The following is a 19,306-nucleotide window of genomic DNA, read 5'->3' on the forward strand; positions in this document are numbered from 1 at the left end:
CTATTCATGGCAGCTATTGCCTTACGAAATGTATTTCTTCAATTTTTTGAAGACTTGAAAGTTGGAATTATTCCTTGATCCATGGGCTGCAAAATGGATTTTGTGTTAACAGGCATGAAAACAGCGTTAATCTCATTTTACATCTCCTTCAGAGCTTTTGGGTGACCAGGTGCATTGTTAGTGAGCAGTAATATTTTGAAAGGAATCTTTTTCTGAGCATTAGGTCTCAACAGTGGGCATAAAATAGTCAATAAACCATGTTGTAAACAAATGTGCTATTGTCAAGTCTTTGTTACCATTTAGAGAGCATAGGCAGAGTAGTTTTAGCCAAATTCTTAATGGCCCTAAGATTTTCAGAATGGTAAACGAGCATTGGCTTCAGCTTCAAGTTTCCAGCTTCATTAGCCCCTAACGAGAAAAATCAGCCTGTTCTTTGAAGCCGGGCATTGACTTCTCTTCTAGCTGTGAAAGTTTTAGATGGCATCTTCTTCCAATAGAAGGCTCTTTCATCTATATCAAAAATCTATTGTTTAATGTAGCTGCCTTCATTGATGACTTAAGTTAGGTCTTCTGGATAACTTGCTGCAGCTTCTACGTTAGAACTTACTGCTTCAGCTTGCACATTTATGTTATGGAAAAGGCCTCTTTCCTTAAACCTCATGAACCAATCTGTTTTAGCTTCAAACTTTTCTTCTCCAGCTTCCTCACTTCTCTCAGCCTTCATAGAACTGAAGAAAGTTAGGGCCTTGGTTTGGATAAGGCTTTGGCTTAAGGGAGTGTTGTGACTGGTTTGATCTTTAATCCAGACCACTAAAACTTTTTCCATTATCAGCAATAAGGCTGTTTTGCTTTCTTATCATTTGTGTGTTCAATGGAATAGCACTTTTAATTTTCTTTAAGAGGGACTTCACTGGTGGTCCAGAATCATCCTTCCAATGCAGGGGACGCGGGTTCGATCCCTGGTTGGGGAACTAAGATCCCACATGCTGCAGGGCAACTAAGCCCACGTGCCAACTACTGAGTCTGCGCATCTCAAGTAGAGAGCCCATGTGTGGCAAACTATAGAGCCCACGCGCTCTGAAGCCCATGTGCCACAACTAAAGAGAGAAAACCCACACACCACAGCTAGAGAGAAGCCCGTGTGCCACAACTAGAGAGAAGCCCACGTGCTGCAATGAAGAGCTGGCGCACCACAACAAAAAGATCCTGCATGCTGCAACAAAGATCCCGCGTGCCGCAGCGAAGACCCGGCATGCTGCAATGAAGACCCAACGCAGCCAAAAATAAATAAATAAATAAATATTTTTTAAAAGTCAGTATCATTGTCAAAAAAGACATTAAAAAAATTTCTTTAAGAACTTTTCCTTTACATTCACAACTTGGCTGTTTGGTGCAAGAGCCCTAGTTTTTGGCTTATCTTGGCTTTTGACATGCCTTCCTCACTAAGTTTAATCATTTCTGCCTTTCGATTTAAAGTGAGAGACATGCAACTCTTCCTTTCTCTTGAACACTTGGAGGCTGTTGTGGTTTATCAAATGGCCTGATTTCAGTAGTGTTGTATCTCAGGGAATAGGGAGGCCCGAGGAAAAGGTTGGGGGGAATTGCCAGTCTGTGGAGCTGTCAGAACACAAACAACGTTAGTAACACCCAAAGTCACTGGTCACAGACCATCCAAATATAATAATAATGAAAAAGTTTGAAATATTGTGAGAATTACCAAAAATGTGACACTGACTTGAAGTGAGCAAATGCTGTTGGAAAAATGGCACTGATAAACTTGTTTGAAGTAGGGTTGCTACAAACCTCCGATTTGTAAAAACTGTAGTATCTGCAAAGTGCAATAAAGTGAGGAGCAATAAAATGAGGTATGCCTCTATTAAATAATACCCACCTTAAGCACTATAACAGTTAGATGGTGATATATAAGGCTTTTTCGCTGGTTCAAAGAAAGATGAGAGCATAAATAAAAACAATGTGAAGATGGAAAGGAGCAGACAAATTCAAGATATGTGCAAGTTACTGAGACTTTGTGATTGATTTGTTATGGGTTGAGTATAAGAGGGGAAGTTTTGACTTGGTCAGTTGTTAGATGGTGGGATCCTTAGCATATAGTAGTAAATACATGAGGAGGAAAAGATGGGGAGTCCAGTTTTGACATGTTGAATGTGAGGTGAGTATGAGGCTAAACAGATGAACAAAACCAGTAGGAAGTTGTGAATATGAATCTGTAGCTTAGTAGAAAGATCAGAGCTGAGAATATAGACTTGAGAGTCATCGCTTTCTGTGTATCTGTCAATATCTATCCATATATTTATTGTCCCTAGAGTTCCATTATTGTGTGTTCTTTCTTCCTCCCTCTTCCTGTCCCTCTTTCCCTCCTTTTTTTTTTTTTTTTTTTTACTATTTTATAGATTCTTCCTTGGTGATCTCATCCATTGTCTGTATAGACTTATACAGAGACAAAATCTGATATATATATACACAATATCTGATAGTGTCTTTATACAGACTGTATTAGTGGATGAAATCACATAGGAGGAATCTACAAAATAAGAATGTTAACAGGAAGATTGAGAAAAAGCACACAATATTGAAACCCTGGGGCCTACTGATTGATACACACACACATACACATACACATACATATCTATAATTAAGTAGTTCAGCTGACTGAGGAGACAGATAAGATATGAGGTAGAACCATGAAAGAGTAATATCTCAGAATCTGAGGGAGGAGAAATTTTTGAGTTGTCATTTGTTTTAAATTCCATAGACTATGTGGTGAAGGTAGGAGCTGAATAAAAAAGGGCTTTCCATTGAGTTTTTATATTGTTATTGGGTATTAATATTGTTAGCGATTAGAACAGTTTCATCAAGGGATGAAGACTAAAGCTAGTTTGCAGTGGGTTGAGGAACAAATGGGAAATATGAGAAGAGAAATAGCATGTACACTATAGAATGTATCCCATTTACAATAGAGGATGATTAGAAGTTTTGTAAATTTTATTGATAAAAATTTGTTCCCAATATTAGTACAGTTTTTTGTTTACTTGGTTGGATCAGTTGGATTATACCAGATCAATGGTTTCATTCTCATTTTGGCCATTTGGGTTTGATGTATTCCTGGAGCTCTCCTGGTAGAGTCTTGGAAAATAAGCATGAAGTAACATAGAGCTTTAGATTAAAAGCAAAAAATTCTAGTATTATTCATAAAATAACTATGATCTAATTAAACAAAAATCATGGCACCTGCATTTTGGATGTGGTCATTCCAAAATTGCCATTCCCCTATTTGGTAAGGTAAGTGTTTGCTAAGGTGTTATACCTATTGCAGATGTACTTCTTGTATTGAAATATTGTTTTAATAGTATCAGAAAATTACTAGGAGAAACAACATGTAGTACACTGAATTAAAAAATTCTCATTTGCCTAATAAGTGAATGGTGCATTTTAAAAAATATCTTTTTTGGGTAACTGGGGCAAGGGAGTACCATATGTTTTAATTAAGTATTTAATAGTTTTTAAATAGAGTTTTAATTTGATGTCTATTTTGTTCCTAATGTATTGAAGAATAAAAGGAACCATTCTTTACTCGTGCTAGTTCAGTGGGAGATTATTCCCTATGGCTCTATGTTGGAATTTTGAGTTGTCGCTATTTTTTACTACGTGAGTTAAATGTGAAGTGATAGTTTATTTTAGGAAGTCTTTTATAATGGTGAATTCAATATCTTTTTGCTTTTTTGAACAGCTTTGTGTAGAAACTAGTTTAAAAAGGGATTTCTTAAGTAGCTGTATTGGTATAAAGTAGGAAAGGAAATGGAAAGGTTTCATGCTTCCATGGCTAATTTCTTTATGCAGCATCTTCTTTTTCTTTGCTTCCAGCAGTCATTTTCATGAGTATATTTAAATAGATCTACATTTCTAACAGCAAATACATTTTTATTCTTTTGGGATTTAGGATGGTTCACGTTATTGTGGATGCTTTATTTTTATTTCTGTTAGGTTAAAATAGAATTTTCAGTATATATGTACTTGTCTTCTGTAGTCTGTAATGGTGCTGTCTAATAGTAATATAATGTGAGCCAGATATGCATTTTAAAATGCCATGTTAAAAGGAGTAATTAATAATTAATGAAATTAATAAATAATAAAAATTTTGTTTGATTAAATTAATATTTTGTTTAACTCAAGGCATTTTAAATATCATTTCAATATATAATCAGTATACAAATTACTGAGCTATTTTGCCTTTTTATTTCACACTAAGCCTTCAAAATCCAGTTTGTATTTTACACTTAAAACTTTTCTTAATTTGGACTTACCACATTTCAAGTGCTCTGTAACCATACAAGGCTGGTGGTTACACTGTTGTACAGTTCAGGTCTATAGAGCTGGAACAAATTCTTAGTATCTGGATGGATGGACAGATAAAAAAAGATATTTATCTTCTATAAATTGGATTCAGTTAGTGTAATAACTGATTATGAACACCCAATAATATCATCTTTATAGATATCAAACCTGGAATTTTTTGTTCATTGGAAAGTTAATTGGAGGAGATAAGCTGGAAATATTAGGTGGATAGAACTTTTACGATCTGGTTGCCCTCAATAGTTGTATTGTATAATTGCATTTATTTTTATTATATTTACATGTTCATACTTATGAAAAATTTCAGTGTATGTCTATAACTTGTAGCATAAATGCAGTTCCAACTACAATGAAGATTTTGTGCTACAGCTAGAGAAGGAATTGGTCCAAGCCCGACTGAGTGAAGCTGAGTCTCAGTGTGCACTAAAGGAAATGCAGGATAAAGTTCTGGATATAGAAAAGGTAAGAACATCGTAAATGCTTTCATTTCCGAATTAGAGGGGACATGTGATAGATACTTGTTAAGTACTTAGTGAGCAGTGATATTGGACTTGGTGTTGCACATTAAAAATCTTACATATTATAAGAGAGGAAAGGAAAAACATACATGATTCCCATTTATTCTTTGTTGTTGCCATACTACTCAAAGTGCCATATTTAGGATAAAAATGGAGATTAGAGCCCTTTTAGAGGAAAACAACCAGGATAATTTTGATATGAATAATGTTTAAATGTCAGAGAAGAGAAACTTAGGGGATAGAAATTAACCATCGTCAAGATGAATAGTACTTACAGCATTTAGAATCACCCGATGGCAGCTGGTACAGTATCTCCCAGACTTCTCGTTCCTGAAATTCTGGGGGAAGTGGGACAATTTGAACTGTAACAGTCTACAAGGTAGTAATATTGCCTCTTGGCCATTGGCCCAGTACTAACCCTTTTTGTTTTGTTTTCTAGTACATAAAATATGCTGAAAGCATTCGTCTTAAGCACATTTCAATTAATGTAATTAAACAGAAGGCAACAACTTCTAGAAGAATTAGATTTAGCTATGAAAAACTTGCCATATGTTTGTTAATTTATGGAATACTTTTTGGGTCAATCCAGACCATAGTGTATTTTTTAATTTAAAGCCTGTGCTAAACACAAGTAAAAAGAACTAAAAACATAATCACATTGGTGGTTTTTTTAAAAAATGAAAATTACCATTTTTATCCCTATAGTATATAAATACATCATGTTGCTTTTATCCAAATAAAAGGTAAATTTCAAAAAAAGAATCCACTGTGAAATTTACATTCTGACTAAGCACAAAAGTATACAAATACTGGGTCTAATCAGAAATTTCAGCTGACAAGTGAACATTTTTACTTTGAAATATGTAGATCTGAGATATAGGAGTGAATATTTTGATTGAAACACATTGCAAATATACCTTGTTTTCATGTAAAAATAATTTTTTAAAGAAAAAAATAATAAAATAATAAATATATATATATATAAATAATTTTTTAAAGAAAAAAAAGAAATTAACCATCATCTTCAAATATTATAATACCTTCATCTGCAAGAGGTGTAGAAATAGAAATACATAAACATTTCAGTGAAAATTTCATCTGAATGTAACTGTTACAGCTTTCCAAGCTGCAAAAAAACCACCTCTGAATATATAGGAAAATCTTAGCTGGAGGTGTACTTGCAGAAGCTAACTTATCTTTTTTCAAAGTTATTAAAGAACAGATTAGTAGTGGAAATAGAAATGATTTTAGGTTTCTTATAACCCTCCGACTTGAGAGTCTCTGTTCCAAATCACAAATTCTGAATCTCTGTTTTCTCATCTATAAAATCATAGATGATTTGGGCTCTGTGTTGCGTTTGTTTCTTTGGCCCTTGGGTAGTATCTAGCCATTGAGTCAAAAACTCATAAAATAATGGACATGAAAGATACCCTCAAATTGTTCTTAACTGTTTCTTAATGAAACAGAATAGGGTGTAACTGCAATCAATAGTGGAATAATTTTGCTAGAAATCTACTTGCTATTTTTATATTATTTTTGGAAAACTTATTCTCCTGTTTGCTGAGAAAAAAGCCGGCAAGAATGCTGTAAAAATTGCCTAATTGAGAGTATTCTGGGCTCCATGATTTAGGTAAGAATCTGGATCTTTTAGTTTTGAATATTTGGTAGAAAGAAATGTCCTTGGGTCTAATTTAAAATTGAATTTTTTAAGTAGCTTTGTTGGTATTCGTGTTATAGAGTAGAAAGAAAATTGGAAGGTTTCATGCTTCCTATGGTTAATTTCTTCATGCAAGATACTTCTTTTAATGCATATACAGTAAATTTCTGGTTTTCAATTGAGAAAATATTTCAAGTCCATCATAAAAATGTGTAGTTGGCAAGAATAACTTTATTCCATCATCTCTGTGGGCTAAAATCTTCATGAAATATTTCAGAGATAGAAAATTTCATAGACTCAGGACTTGAAATTTCAATAGTACTTCAGTTTACCTAAGGAGCTTTTACTAGAGCCTAATTTAGGATTCTTTGGTCATTCCCCAGAGCAGTTTAATACGGCAACCCTATATCCTATGGTGGGTCTTTCAGCATGGTAGGAGATTAATCTAAATCTCATACCCTTGAAGCAAATATTTAGGTCACCTTGGTGCTTATTTCTTGAATATTGATATAAACAGTGACTAATGTACAGATATTTTACACTCCCTTTTCAAAGTGATATGCTGAGAAAATATAACAAAACAGATTTTGGACTATTCTCTTCCATAAATCTTTAAAATATAAATAATGTTCATGCTTTGTAGTCCTAATCAGAGGTTGGAATGTTCACTGCCATATTGAAAAACATTTTTAATCCTGTTGTTCCATGATTCTGATTAGTATTTTATTAAACAAAACAGAGTTAGACTTTCTGTGTCCTCAACATTAAGTACAGTTACCCTTATACCTTCCTGGTGGGAATGTAAAATGTGCAACTGCTTTGGAAAAGTTTGACTGTTTCTTAAAAGTTAAATGTAGAATTACTATCTGATCCAGCATCTCTGTTCTTTCATATATACTCAAGAGAGTTAAAAAACATATATCCACACATAAATGTTCATAGCAGTGTTATTCATAGTAACCTCAAAGTGGAAACAACCCACATTTCCATCAACTGATGAACATGTAAGTAAAATGTGGTATATCTGTACCATGGAATATTATTCGGCAATAAAAAATGAAACTTGAAAACATGCTAAGTGAAAGAAGCTAGTCATAAAAGGCCATGTATTTTATGATTCCATTTAAATGAAATGTTCAGAATAGGCAAATTCATAGAGACATAGATTAGTGGTTGCCAGGGGCTGGGGGTAGGGGAAACGTAGAGTGACTGCTAATGGTATAGGGTTTCTTTTGGGGGTGATCAAAATGTTCTGAAATTAGTTCATGATGTTGGTTGCACACCCTGTGAATACTCTTAAAACCACTGACTAGGGACTTCCCTGGTGGTGCAGTGGTTAAGAATCCACCTGCCAATGCAGGGGACATGGGTTTGAGCCCTGGTCCAGGAGGATCCTACATGCTGCAGAGCAGCTAAGCCCATGCACCACAACTACTGAGCCCGCACTCCGCAACTACTGAAACCTGCATGCCTAGAGCCCATGCTCCGCAACAAGAGAAGCCACTGCAATGAGAAGCCCATGCACCGCAACGAAGAGTAACCCCCGCTTGCTGCAACTAGAGAAATCCCATGTGCAGCAATGAAGACCCAACACAGCCAAAAATAAATTAATTAATTAAAAAAAACAAAACAAAACCCATTGACTAGTGTTCATTAAAAGGGTAAGTTTTATGGTTTGTGAATTATATCTCAATAAAATTAAGTACAATTACATATGGGAGAAAACAGCTCATTATTTTGCTATATTTTATTGTTATATATGCTGTATTTTATTCTTTAAATTAAAAAAAATCCCCAATTAAATTTTCTCTTGCTTTAGAGAAACAACTCCTTTCCTGATGAGAATAACATTGCAAGGCTTCAGGAGGAACTCATTGCTGTGAAACTGAGAGAGGCAGAAGCTATTATGGGTTTAAAAGAACTTAGACAACAAGTCAAGGATTTAGAGGAACACTGGCAGGTATATCAAAATATTTTGTGTGCTTTAAAAAAGAAAGGTAAAACCTGAATGTCCATTTTGTGTGAATTTGAAGTAGTTAATGACCAACACTAGGATCTGAGTTTAAAGTGAGAAAGACCCTGTTTTAATATACAAAACTGAGAGCATTTATAAATTGAAAGTACCTTTAAGCTTTTTCTCCCTTTCTGATTCTTATAAGTAAATAAAACATAAAATAGAGATCGTCATTTTTTATTGTGTTGTTATACCATTGTGATTTGTGTCACTTTTTCTAAAGAACTAAAAGAAAATACTTCTTTATATAGTACTTATTTCTTCTCCTGTTGATATTAAATTCATTGGTCATTATGAAACATCAGAAGGGTGACATCAATATAAATTTGTTTATGAATTTGTAACTTCTTTTGAAATTGATTTTCCCACAAAATAAAACATTTAGTTTTATGCCCACAAATTTATTCACATATGAGGGAAACTATTGATAAGTAGCAAAAAAAAAAAAAAAACAAACAGAATCCATAAGAGAGAAGGGAGAGAGGAAGGGAAAAAAAAAACTGCACATCATTTCAGAATAGTGATCTTGGTATGAATTTGGGATGGGGGATGCATCTAGCAAATACTGAAGTCAGTCCTTTACGTTGCCATGGCCTTTTTTTTTTTTTTTTAAGAAGTATCAGGTGGCATTAGAAATTAGAAACAAATGAAACAAAACTGTCCTTCACCACAGATATTTTGAGAACACTGCTCTTAACTTCTAATATTGTTTCCTTAATTCGTGAAGGGCCCAATTTTCCCTTTTTCTTAGGATTTCATTACAAAATAATGTAAAAATCTCTCAGAAAAAAATTAGGGTGAAAAATGTATTCTTTTTTTTGTTTTTTTTTTTCCTGTTTTTTTGCAATATGCGAGCCTCTCACTGTTGTGGCCTCTCCCGTTGCGGAGCACAGGCTCCAGATGCGCAGGCCCAGTGGCCATGGCTCACGGGCCTAGCCGCTCCGCGGCATGTGGGATCCTCCCGGCCCGGGGCACAAACCCGTGTCCCCTGCATCGGCAGGCGGACTCTCAACCGCTGTGCCACCAGAGAAGCCCGAACAATGTATTCTTTACAATAATGAATCCACAGTATAAAAAAAAATTTGAGCTATATCTGAGTTTATATCCCAGATCTGCCACTTACTGGCTGTGTGACCTTTCTGAAGTTACTTACTCACAATTTCCGTTTTCTTACCTCTATATTGAAAATTATAGTGTTTAACTTTTAAGATTTTCTGGGGATTAAATAAAATGATTCATATAAAGTGCCTTATACAGTACTGGGCCTGAAATAAGTGCTTCATTAAGTTGGCTCTTACTGTAATACTTGGCATATTTGTTGCGATATAATTTTTTGTATTTCAGCGCCACTTAGCTCGTACTACTGGGAGATGGAAAGACCCACCTAAGAAAAATGCTGTGAATGAGTTACAAGATGAACTGATGACCATTCGACTTAGAGAAGCTGAAACACAGGCAGAAATAAGAGAAATAAAACAAAGGATGATGGAAATGGAAACACAGGTATAATGGGAAAGCCTAATAGCTTTAAAAAATACTGTTAGCCCATTAAAAGTTTATGCACAAATTGTATCATCCTTAGAACAGCCAAAAGATGGACATATGAAACTGTCTAGACTGCAGTTTTCTAGCCCAGATAAAAAGGGCTAAAACTGTGTTCCTTGACAGCAGAGATTTAATATCTTCTTTGACTCTTTCAACAAAGTTTAAACAAGTCATAAAACTCTATATGATGACTTTGTTTCATTGTTGTACAACCTGAAAGGGAATACTTATGTTGAGCAAAATTTCTTAACCTCAACAATATTAACACTTGGGACCAGTTAATTCTTTATTGTGAGACTGGCCTGTTGTGCATTGTAGTTTGTTTAGCGGCATCCCTGGCCTCTCTACCTACTACCATATCCCTCTACCCTCTACTCAGTAGCACCATGCCCCTGCCACACTGTGATGGCCAAAAGCATCTCCACACATTGCCAAATGTCCCCTGGGGGGCAAAATTGCCCCTGGTTGAGAACCACTGATATAGAATATAATGTGAATGATGCTTTCTAAAGTTGTGTAATGTGGTGACTCTGAGCAGTCAATTCCAAAATTACACTTCTTTCTTCTCAAGTCCCCTTTTCTCTAATAAATCTTATCTCAAATATGCTTGACTTAAGATCTGCAAAGTCCTTTTTATGTAACCCATTTACATTATAAAAGTACCTTTGGTACATTTGGTTTTTATGTGGTACATCTGAATGGACTATATTTATTGTCTGTAATGTTATTCAGTTTTCAAAATATTTATTCAGTCAGTAGGGGGCATAGTTAACTCATATATCATTCTGTATACTTACTGCAAAATGATTATCCCAAACAGACTCATACGGAGAGAACAAACTGATGTTCATCAGAGGGGAGAAGGATTGGGGTTGGGAGAAATAGGTAAAGGGGATTAAAGGGTACAAACTTCCAATTATAAAATAGTTGTCCTGGGGATATAGTATACAGCATAGGGAATATTGTCAATAATAGTGCAGTAACTTTGGACAGTGATGTTTTCAGACTTACTGTGGTGATCTATTTGCAATGTATATAAATGCCATACCATATGGCATTTATATGTCACTACGTTGTATACCTGTAACTAATATGTCAACTATGCCTCAATAAAAAAATTAAAAATACATAGAAGATATTTTTAAAAATGATTATCCCAACTTGAACATGGTAACGTGGATATGTAAATCCCTTAGATTAAACATCTTGTTTTACATTGTTCATAGTTATTTTCTTGTATTGTTCATTGTAATTAAAAATAACAGTAAGATTATGAAAAGTAGAAATCCAGCTTTGTGATAGTAAGTTTTATTTTTATAATCAGATTTTATCTCAGTATAGATATTAAAGATGCAAACACAACTTTTAAGCCAGTGTTCAGGATTTATTTCAGAGTGACTGTAGGTAAATGGATCAAACTCAGCAAATGTGGTTTTGGGAACTTGTGACTACAAAGCAGTATGCAGCCATCAAAGATCTTACACTTAAAAAAAAAAAGATCTTACACTTGAGAAATCAGGCATGCACAAACTGTATTTAATAAAATTCACTATATGAGATAATCAAGGTTAACTAAATTTGCTGTGGTAGTCATTTCGCAATATATGTAAGTCAAGTTACTATGCTGTACACCTTAGACTTATACAGTGCTATATGTTAATTATATCTCAGTAAAACTGGAAGCAATATATAATTCAGAAATTTGTAAGTAGAGAGTTAGATAGAAATTGCTATGGAGAATAGGACAGGACAGTTAATTCCAACTTGGTGGTTTGGAGAAAGACTTCCTAAGGAATTTGTATTTTGCACTGTGCCTGACTAATGAGCATGGCTCCTAAATGTCAGTGCATGTACTGGTGATGATCCATGAAGTTTTCTCATTGCAAAGTGAGGAAAATAAATACAGATAGTGTCATGTGATATTAATGCTGTATTAGTCATCTAAAGAATATTACATTAAACACCCATGTATCCAGCATCCAGATTAAGAGATAAGTCCTTGTTGATACATGTAGCTCCAGTTCTTTCATTTTAATGACTTTTAGAAAAGTCCGCTTGATAGGTATATCTTGGTTTATGGAGCCACTTTCCTTTTCGTACCGATTTTTGCTATTACAAACAGGGCTGCTCTGAGCATTCTTGCATGTTTTCTTGTATATATCTTTACGAGTTTCTTTAGTACAGGGGTTCTTATCTTTTTTGTGTGTCATGAACCCCTTTGGCAATCTGAAACCTATGGACCCCATCTCAAAATAATGTTTTTTAATGCATAAAATACATAGAATTCCAAAGAAAACCAGTTATATTGAGGTACAGTTATCAAAATGCTAAAAAACAAGTTTGTAATATGGAATGCAGACGCAGAGACATATACAACATATTCCCATTGCAGGAATCAGGTTTTTCATAATTTAGATTTTTTTGTACCTAAATTAGATTGTACTATAATTTTCCTTTTGGGGGAGCCTTTTATCTGGTTTCGGCACCAAGATAAGCTGTGTGAATAAGTTGGGTTGTGTTTAACTTTTTCTGTTCTCAGAAGTTTTATGTAAGATTGAAATTACCCATTACTTGAATTCATTTGCTGGAATTCATTCCTTTTTTTTGCGAGGGGGGCAGGCGGTATGCGGGATCTTAGTTTCTCGACCAGGGATTGAACCTGTGCTCCCTGCAGTGGAAGCACAGATCACTGGACCACCAGGGAAGTCCCTGGAATTCATTCCTTTAAACAGTCTTGTCTTTTTTGTGTGTGTTGTGGGTGTAATAATTATTGATCCTAGTTGTTGAAGGGTTATAGATCTTTTCCAGTTTTCTGTTTCTTCTTGAGTTTGGTGCTGTAAGATGTGGTAAACTTCTTCACGACTTTTTAAGAAAAGAAAGAAGGCACAAATAAACACTATTAGGAATGAAAAAAAGGGACATAAATATAGATCCAGTGAAAATATTTTTTTTAAACATACTCTGAACAAGTTTAAATGATACATTTGAAATTTGAGTATTTAGATGAAATGGGCAGTTTCCTAGGGAAATATGACTTGACTTGATGTAATTTTTGCTTTGTTTTTTTTCTTGAGCTTCTGGGACCTGTGAATTTGTGACTGCCATGAAATTTGGAAATTTCTTGGTCATTATTTTGTCACATATTTCTTCTCCCACACTCTCTTCTTCAGGGATTCCATTTACACTTATGTTAGATTGTTTGATGTTGTCCAACAACTCTTGGATGCTCTTTTCTTTTCCCTCCCATTACTTTTTCTCTTTGTATTTCAGTTTCTATTGACTGACATATTTCTCTTGATTTATCACTAAGTTCACTGATTGTTTCCTCCAACTTGTGAGTTGTCTGATGAGCCGTTGAAGGCATTCTTTACACCTGTTACTGTGTTTTTTACTTCTAGTATTTCTGTTTAATTCTTATAGTTTTCATTTCTTTGCTGATATTACCTATCTGATGTTGCATATTTTTCACCTTTCCCATAGAGCCCTTATTTTAAATTCCCTGTCAGATAATTTCAATATCTGTGTCATATATGAGGCTGGTTCTGTTGATTGTTTTGTCTCTTGGAAGTGTTTTGTTTTTTACCTTTTCCTATGCTGTGTAATTTTTTTGTTGAAAACTAGATGTGTATCTTGTGTAGGACAGTAGACTAAGGTAAATAGTTCCTTGCCTGGAAGTGGGTACATCTTTCCTTCTACTAGGTCTTTAATGTGGGGGATTTGAGTTAATATAGTCAGGAGTTGGGCTAGTTTGAGGTTTGTTGTTTCTGTGGTTACCCTCATTGCACCACGGGCTTCAAATTCCTCTAGCAATATCTTATTTTTAGATCAGGGGCTGGTTTGCCAAAGGGTTTTCTTAATATCTTTAGGTCTTCCCTTTGTACAGTACTTCAGGGGAGGTCAGTCCCCAGCAGTATTCCACTGTTACTTGTTACAGGAAATTGGAGGGTCAGAGAACACTTCTGCCCTATTGTTCTGATAAAGCCTCAGTCTTAGGCTGCATGATGTCCCTGGATCTGGGGTGTTTGGTCTCATTAGTGCTCCTGTCCTACCCCCAAGCTATAGTCCTGCCCCTTCCCCAGATGCAGTGGTTTTCCCCGTGCCCCAGAGACAGCAATATTTGTTGTCCTGCTCCAAGCAGATTAAACCTTTTGCTCTGTAGAGGAGATAAGCAAGGAATAGTGCCCCTCACATATCAGCTGCTTTCCCCTTCCCTGCGGCCTGTACCATGGAGATTTCTTTCTCAGGACTCTCACCAGTCTTTTTTGTGTGTGTCTGTTGGGGTCCATGAGGGAAAAGTGTATAAGAGTTTGTGCACTCTATTCTCCCCACGGGCTCCACGCTCTTTAGCCAGCCCACACTTGAGCTCTACCAATTCAATGTTTATTCTAGCTGAATTATTCTTAACAGCTTCTAGCAGCATCTACCCTGTCTCTTAGATTTAGAGCTAGTTGGTTGTCCTGTGACCTCACCTCTCTGGGTTCAACATTAGTCATGAACTTAGAGTTTGGCTGGCTTTTTTTTTTTAATTGAAAAGGTGGAAGCAATGTTCTTTCTAATTCTCTACATCCCCAATCAGAAATCAAAAGTCTTTATTATGATGTATTTGAAATTATTTTATTTTGTATTCTGTTTCTTCTTTCTTTCTATGTGTTTTCTTCCTTTCTTGCTTTTTATTGGATTTAGTTTTTTCTTTCTCCTTCTATTAGTTTGACTTTTATAATTCCTTTTCTTTTCTATTAGTGTTTATTACCTGAAGGAAGAAAAAAAAGGAAGAAAATGCTTGCCTGATTGAACAAAGTCTAAAGTTAGTAATTATCTCTGTCATTCTTCCAAACTATATAAGGGCCTTAAAATAACTCCATGTGTTCTTCTTACATCTTACAATTATTGTACATTTTTTTATATCTCCAAATTCCTAGGCATTATTATTTTATGGAGTCAGTACTCCTGTGGATTTGTCTACTTGCTTGCCAATTTTTTGCTCTCTTACTTATATCAAACAGTTTCTTTCCAGTTTCGATCATGAGTTGTAAACTCTCTCACTTTCTTAAAATAAATGTACTTTTCTCTCACTCTTGTATGTTGTTAGCTGAGTATACTTTTATGGGATGAATTTTTTTTTAAGCACTACCAATTTTTCCTGTTGAGATGTCTGCTGGATATTTCACTTTCTGCCTTCACAGGTACTCAGTTTTTCCCTTGATTTGCCTCTTCTTTTCTTTAGCATTTTGTAAGTTTTTTTATAATGTATTTTGATGAGGCTTTATTTATGTTGATACTTATCCTGTTTGGGACTAGTTGTGCTTCCTGAGCTGTAGATTCCTATGTAGTTGTTGTTGTTGTTGTAAAAGATTCCCAACTATTACCATCTTCTTAGGCCATCATGTCTCACTTTTTTTTCTGCAACACCTGTTAGGTATATTTTATCCTGAAACACCTAATAGGTGTATTTTATACCCCCTTTTTCTCTTTTCTGTGTCTCAACATAATTAAATTTTTAACAGCAGTGTCTGTTAATTTTTAAAATTATATTTGGTTATTTTTCAAATTTGCTGAATTTTTTTTGACAGTGACCTGTTCTTTATGTTTTTGCTTCCTCTTTTTATGTCTATGTGTAATAATTTTAAACATAAACTAGTTTGTATAAAGCCCTCATGTGATTATTTTACTATCTAGAGTTCTTAAAAATCTATTGTTGCTACTTATTTATTTTTTTGTCTACCATTTCTCACTCATAGTCAATTCTTGGATTTTGTTTATGTGTGACTGTTTTGTTTTGTAATTTTGGATCATGGAATGGTATTCAGGGGAGTAGGGAGGAGTTTTGTCTGTGGGAATTCTTTGCAGCTTATGTTGAAGGTGTGTCCCTCTGAAGTATAGTTATTTGTCTTAATGGTAGGAGGTAAGACAGTAAAAAGAGGTTGTGGAACATTTTGAATACAGTACTAAGAAGTTCACTCTTAATTTTGTAGACAGGCAGTGTTCATTGATTGAAAGTGAGAAAGAAGGGGGTGACATAGAGGATGGTCTTAGGAAGGAGGCATTTCTGCTGTGAGTCAGGAAGATAAGTAGTGAAGATGAAGAAACCTGGAAGTGGTAGAAAGTTTTAGAGCTTAAATCTATTGGATGATCCAGATTTTAAAATTAAAACTGGAGGCAGGATCATCTTCATGGAGTGAGATAGAATAGGTTTAATAATAGTAACAACTGAGTATTTATTAAATGTCTTAAATTTCAGGCATTGAGAACTCCTTCCATAAACTTTTCTCACATAATTCTCAAAACACAGCCTTAAAAGACAAGCAGTAATATCTACGGTTCTGTCAGTGTACTATATAATTTGATGGCATTAGTTAACTTGACCAAGGTTGAAGAACGGTTTAATGAAGAGCCTAATTTTCCCTGTCTTTGGTTATGAAAATCCATACTGTTTCTTTCAGGCTTCTAATAGAATAATTTAGCATTGAGAGAATTCAAGCTGGGTCAAGCCTGAATGTGAAAACTACCTCGTGTCAGTAAATTCAAGATCTATAACAAGATCCTATTGTACAGCACAGGGAACTATCTATATTCAATATCCCATAATAAACCATAATGGAAAAGAATATGAAAAAGAATACATATATAAAAAACTGAATCACTTTGCTGAACACCAGAAACTAAAACTACATTGTAAATCAACTATATACTTCAATAAAAATAAATAAATAAACAAAAGATCTATTTTTTATCATGTCCTATAGTTATAATACACTAAGCAGCTAGCATGTATTGAGTTCTTACTATATATTAAGCTCTGTTAACATGTATTATCTCATTTAATTCTAAAGAACCAAATGAGAAATAGATAGTATTTTTATGTACATTTTTCAAATGAGGAAATAAAACTAGATATTAACTAGTTTGCTTACTCACCAAATAGCAAGCCAGAATTCAAAACCATTCCATCCTCCATAAAAACAGACTGTGCTATATACATTTTAGGAATATAGAAGTTCATGTGATACATTTTGTGACATCAAAAAGTTTACAGTCCAGTAAGTGGTGATGATTCCTTTTGATTAGTCTGTGCTTTCTTTTGGGAACTGGAAAAGGGAGTTAAATTCATTGTATCACATCTATTTTATACCATATTGCCTATTTCAGAAATTAATACCTACAAGTTCTATGTAAACATCCTTATAGTTTATAGATATTTATTGTATAAATGATAAATGGACCTCTAATGAGAATTTCTAATATGAACCTTATGCATCCTTTTGGATGACTTGATTCTTAAAGCAGTTTTATAATTTTTTAATGTATTTAACTATTTGTTGAATAAAATAGGCCTATAACTAATAATATTAAGAATATTGTTGAGGCATAATATGCGTAGGTAGAAATTTATAAGTTTTTTCAGGCCTTTTATCTATACTCTGAGTATTTATATTTTTAATTATTAGAACCAGATCAATAGTAATCATCTGCGAAGAGCAGAACAAGAGGTGATCAATCTACAGGAGAAGGTGCAGTATCTTTCTGCACAGAACAAAGGACTACTTACCCAATTAAGTGAAGCAAAGCGCAAACAAGCAGAGATTGAATGCAAGGTAAATATGTCATTTAGCAAGTTTATGTTTCTGTCAGTATAATAATACTTTTTCTGTTTTTGTCTCATCATTGAGTACATTATCATAAAACCAAAAAAAAAAACTAGTCTTATTTCCTAATTTTCCTGAAGTTACGTTACTTTGGCAGTTGCTTTCAGGCCAGGGTAGCTCATCTTGCTCTGGGTGGATTTCAGGCAGGAAACTTCATTTTCAACCACTTGGTTAAATGCCAGTGCAGGAAATTAAGTTAACCAAGTGGTTGAAGATTAGTATCTCTTTTTACCCATAGCCCTTTAAAACCAAAGCTTTTAATGTCTCACCCAAAAAGATAGGTAATTTAGAAAGGTTGGGGCAACTCTGCTTTTATTGGTACCTTATTGGCAGGCTGTCAATATTGATATATGTTTTCTGGCTAGAGTAGAGAGCGAAAGAGGTGTGCGTGTACCAGTGGGTTGGGAAAATTGTGTACATTTCACATTGCTATTTTAATCAGTTTTTAAATTTTTTGTGAAGTGTTTAGATTCGTAAAATATGGAAAAGTTTTTGAATGCAAGTACGTTTTTTCCTTTAAAAAATTTACAGTATAGTAATGGTGAGAGAGAAGGGGAGGTTGGGAAATGGGGTGGAAGGAGAGGGACTGTGTGTGTGTGTGTGTGTGTGTGTGTGTGTGTGTGTGTGTGTGTGTGAAGTAACTAAAGAGAAGACTGTGGTGTGGACATTAGAATGGATTACTGAGGGCAAGTAATGGGATTTTAAAAATAAACTAGACATCCATCTTTCCATGGTGAGATAGTAGGAATGATGCCCTTTAAAGATTCCAGCCTTATTATTCTATGATAAGAAATAAGACTTTCAATGGCACATATAAAGCTGTAATTCCATCAACTTGTTCTGGTGTCATTAAAAACCAAGAGTGAAGCTTGAGTGGTTTATCAGTGTCACTGAAATCCAGAGATGAAATTACATCCTAATAAATATGCATGGCTCTTACAATTTACACTGACAGAAATCTGTAGGCAGTACTGAAGTTTGTACTGACATAAGAGTAGTCCCTCTTGAAGGATGTGACTAGGCTTTTATTTTTGGCCTCATCGTGCAGCTTGTGGGATCTTAGTTCCTGGAGCATGGATTGAACCTGGGCCACAGCAGTGAAAGCACCAAGTCCTAACCACTGGACTGCCAGGGAATTCCCTAGACTAATTTAAAAATAAAATGATGTGACATGAGGTTACATCAATTTGATTTATCATACTAATATCTGTTTTTGAGTTTTTTTGTGCTATAGTGTCTGTGCTGACTTACTTTTAATAAAGAATTAAATTTAGTCTTTTTTATTATTGGTATAAGTTTTCCTTTAAACATGTTGTTAACACTGTTACTGGATTTAATATTGCTCCTCAAATGCCTTAGCACCTTCTTTTTTTGGGGGGGTACGCGGGCCTCTCACTGTTGTGGTCTCTCCCGTTGTGGAGCACAGGCATCGGACACGCAGGCCCAGTGGCCATGGCTCACAGGCCCAGCCGCTCTGCGGCATGTGGGATCTTCCCGGACCAGGGCACGAACCTGCATCCCCTGCATCGGCAGGTGGACTCTCAACCACTGCGCCACC

General features: G+C 34.9%; 1 protein-coding gene across 9 annotated transcripts in view; it reads left to right on the forward strand.

The window, feature by feature from the left end:
• EVI5 (ecotropic viral integration site 5) overlaps positions 1-19,306 on the forward strand; it is a 203,871-nt gene that overhangs the window by 120,487 nt on the left and 64,078 nt on the right. For 6 of the 9 annotated variants that reach the window (XM_059082311.2, XM_067042691.1, XM_059082379.2 and 3 more), the window contains 4 exons: positions 4,699-4,833; positions 8,366-8,506; positions 9,905-10,063; positions 17,551-17,697. In XM_059082311.2, the coding sequence (XP_058938294.1) occupies positions 4,699-4,833; positions 8,366-8,506; positions 9,905-10,063; positions 17,551-17,697 (582 nt within the window). The remainder of the gene's footprint in view (positions 1-4,698; positions 4,834-8,365; positions 8,507-9,904; positions 10,064-17,550; positions 17,698-19,306) is intronic. The other 3 variants (XM_059082329.2, XM_067042700.1, XM_067042675.1) reach the window with 1 other exon arrangement.

This window comes from Kogia breviceps, chromosome 1 (assembly GCF_026419965.1).
Source record: "Kogia breviceps isolate mKogBre1 chromosome 1, mKogBre1 haplotype 1, whole genome shotgun sequence".
NCBI lineage: Eukaryota > Metazoa > Chordata > Mammalia > Artiodactyla > Physeteridae > Kogia > Kogia breviceps.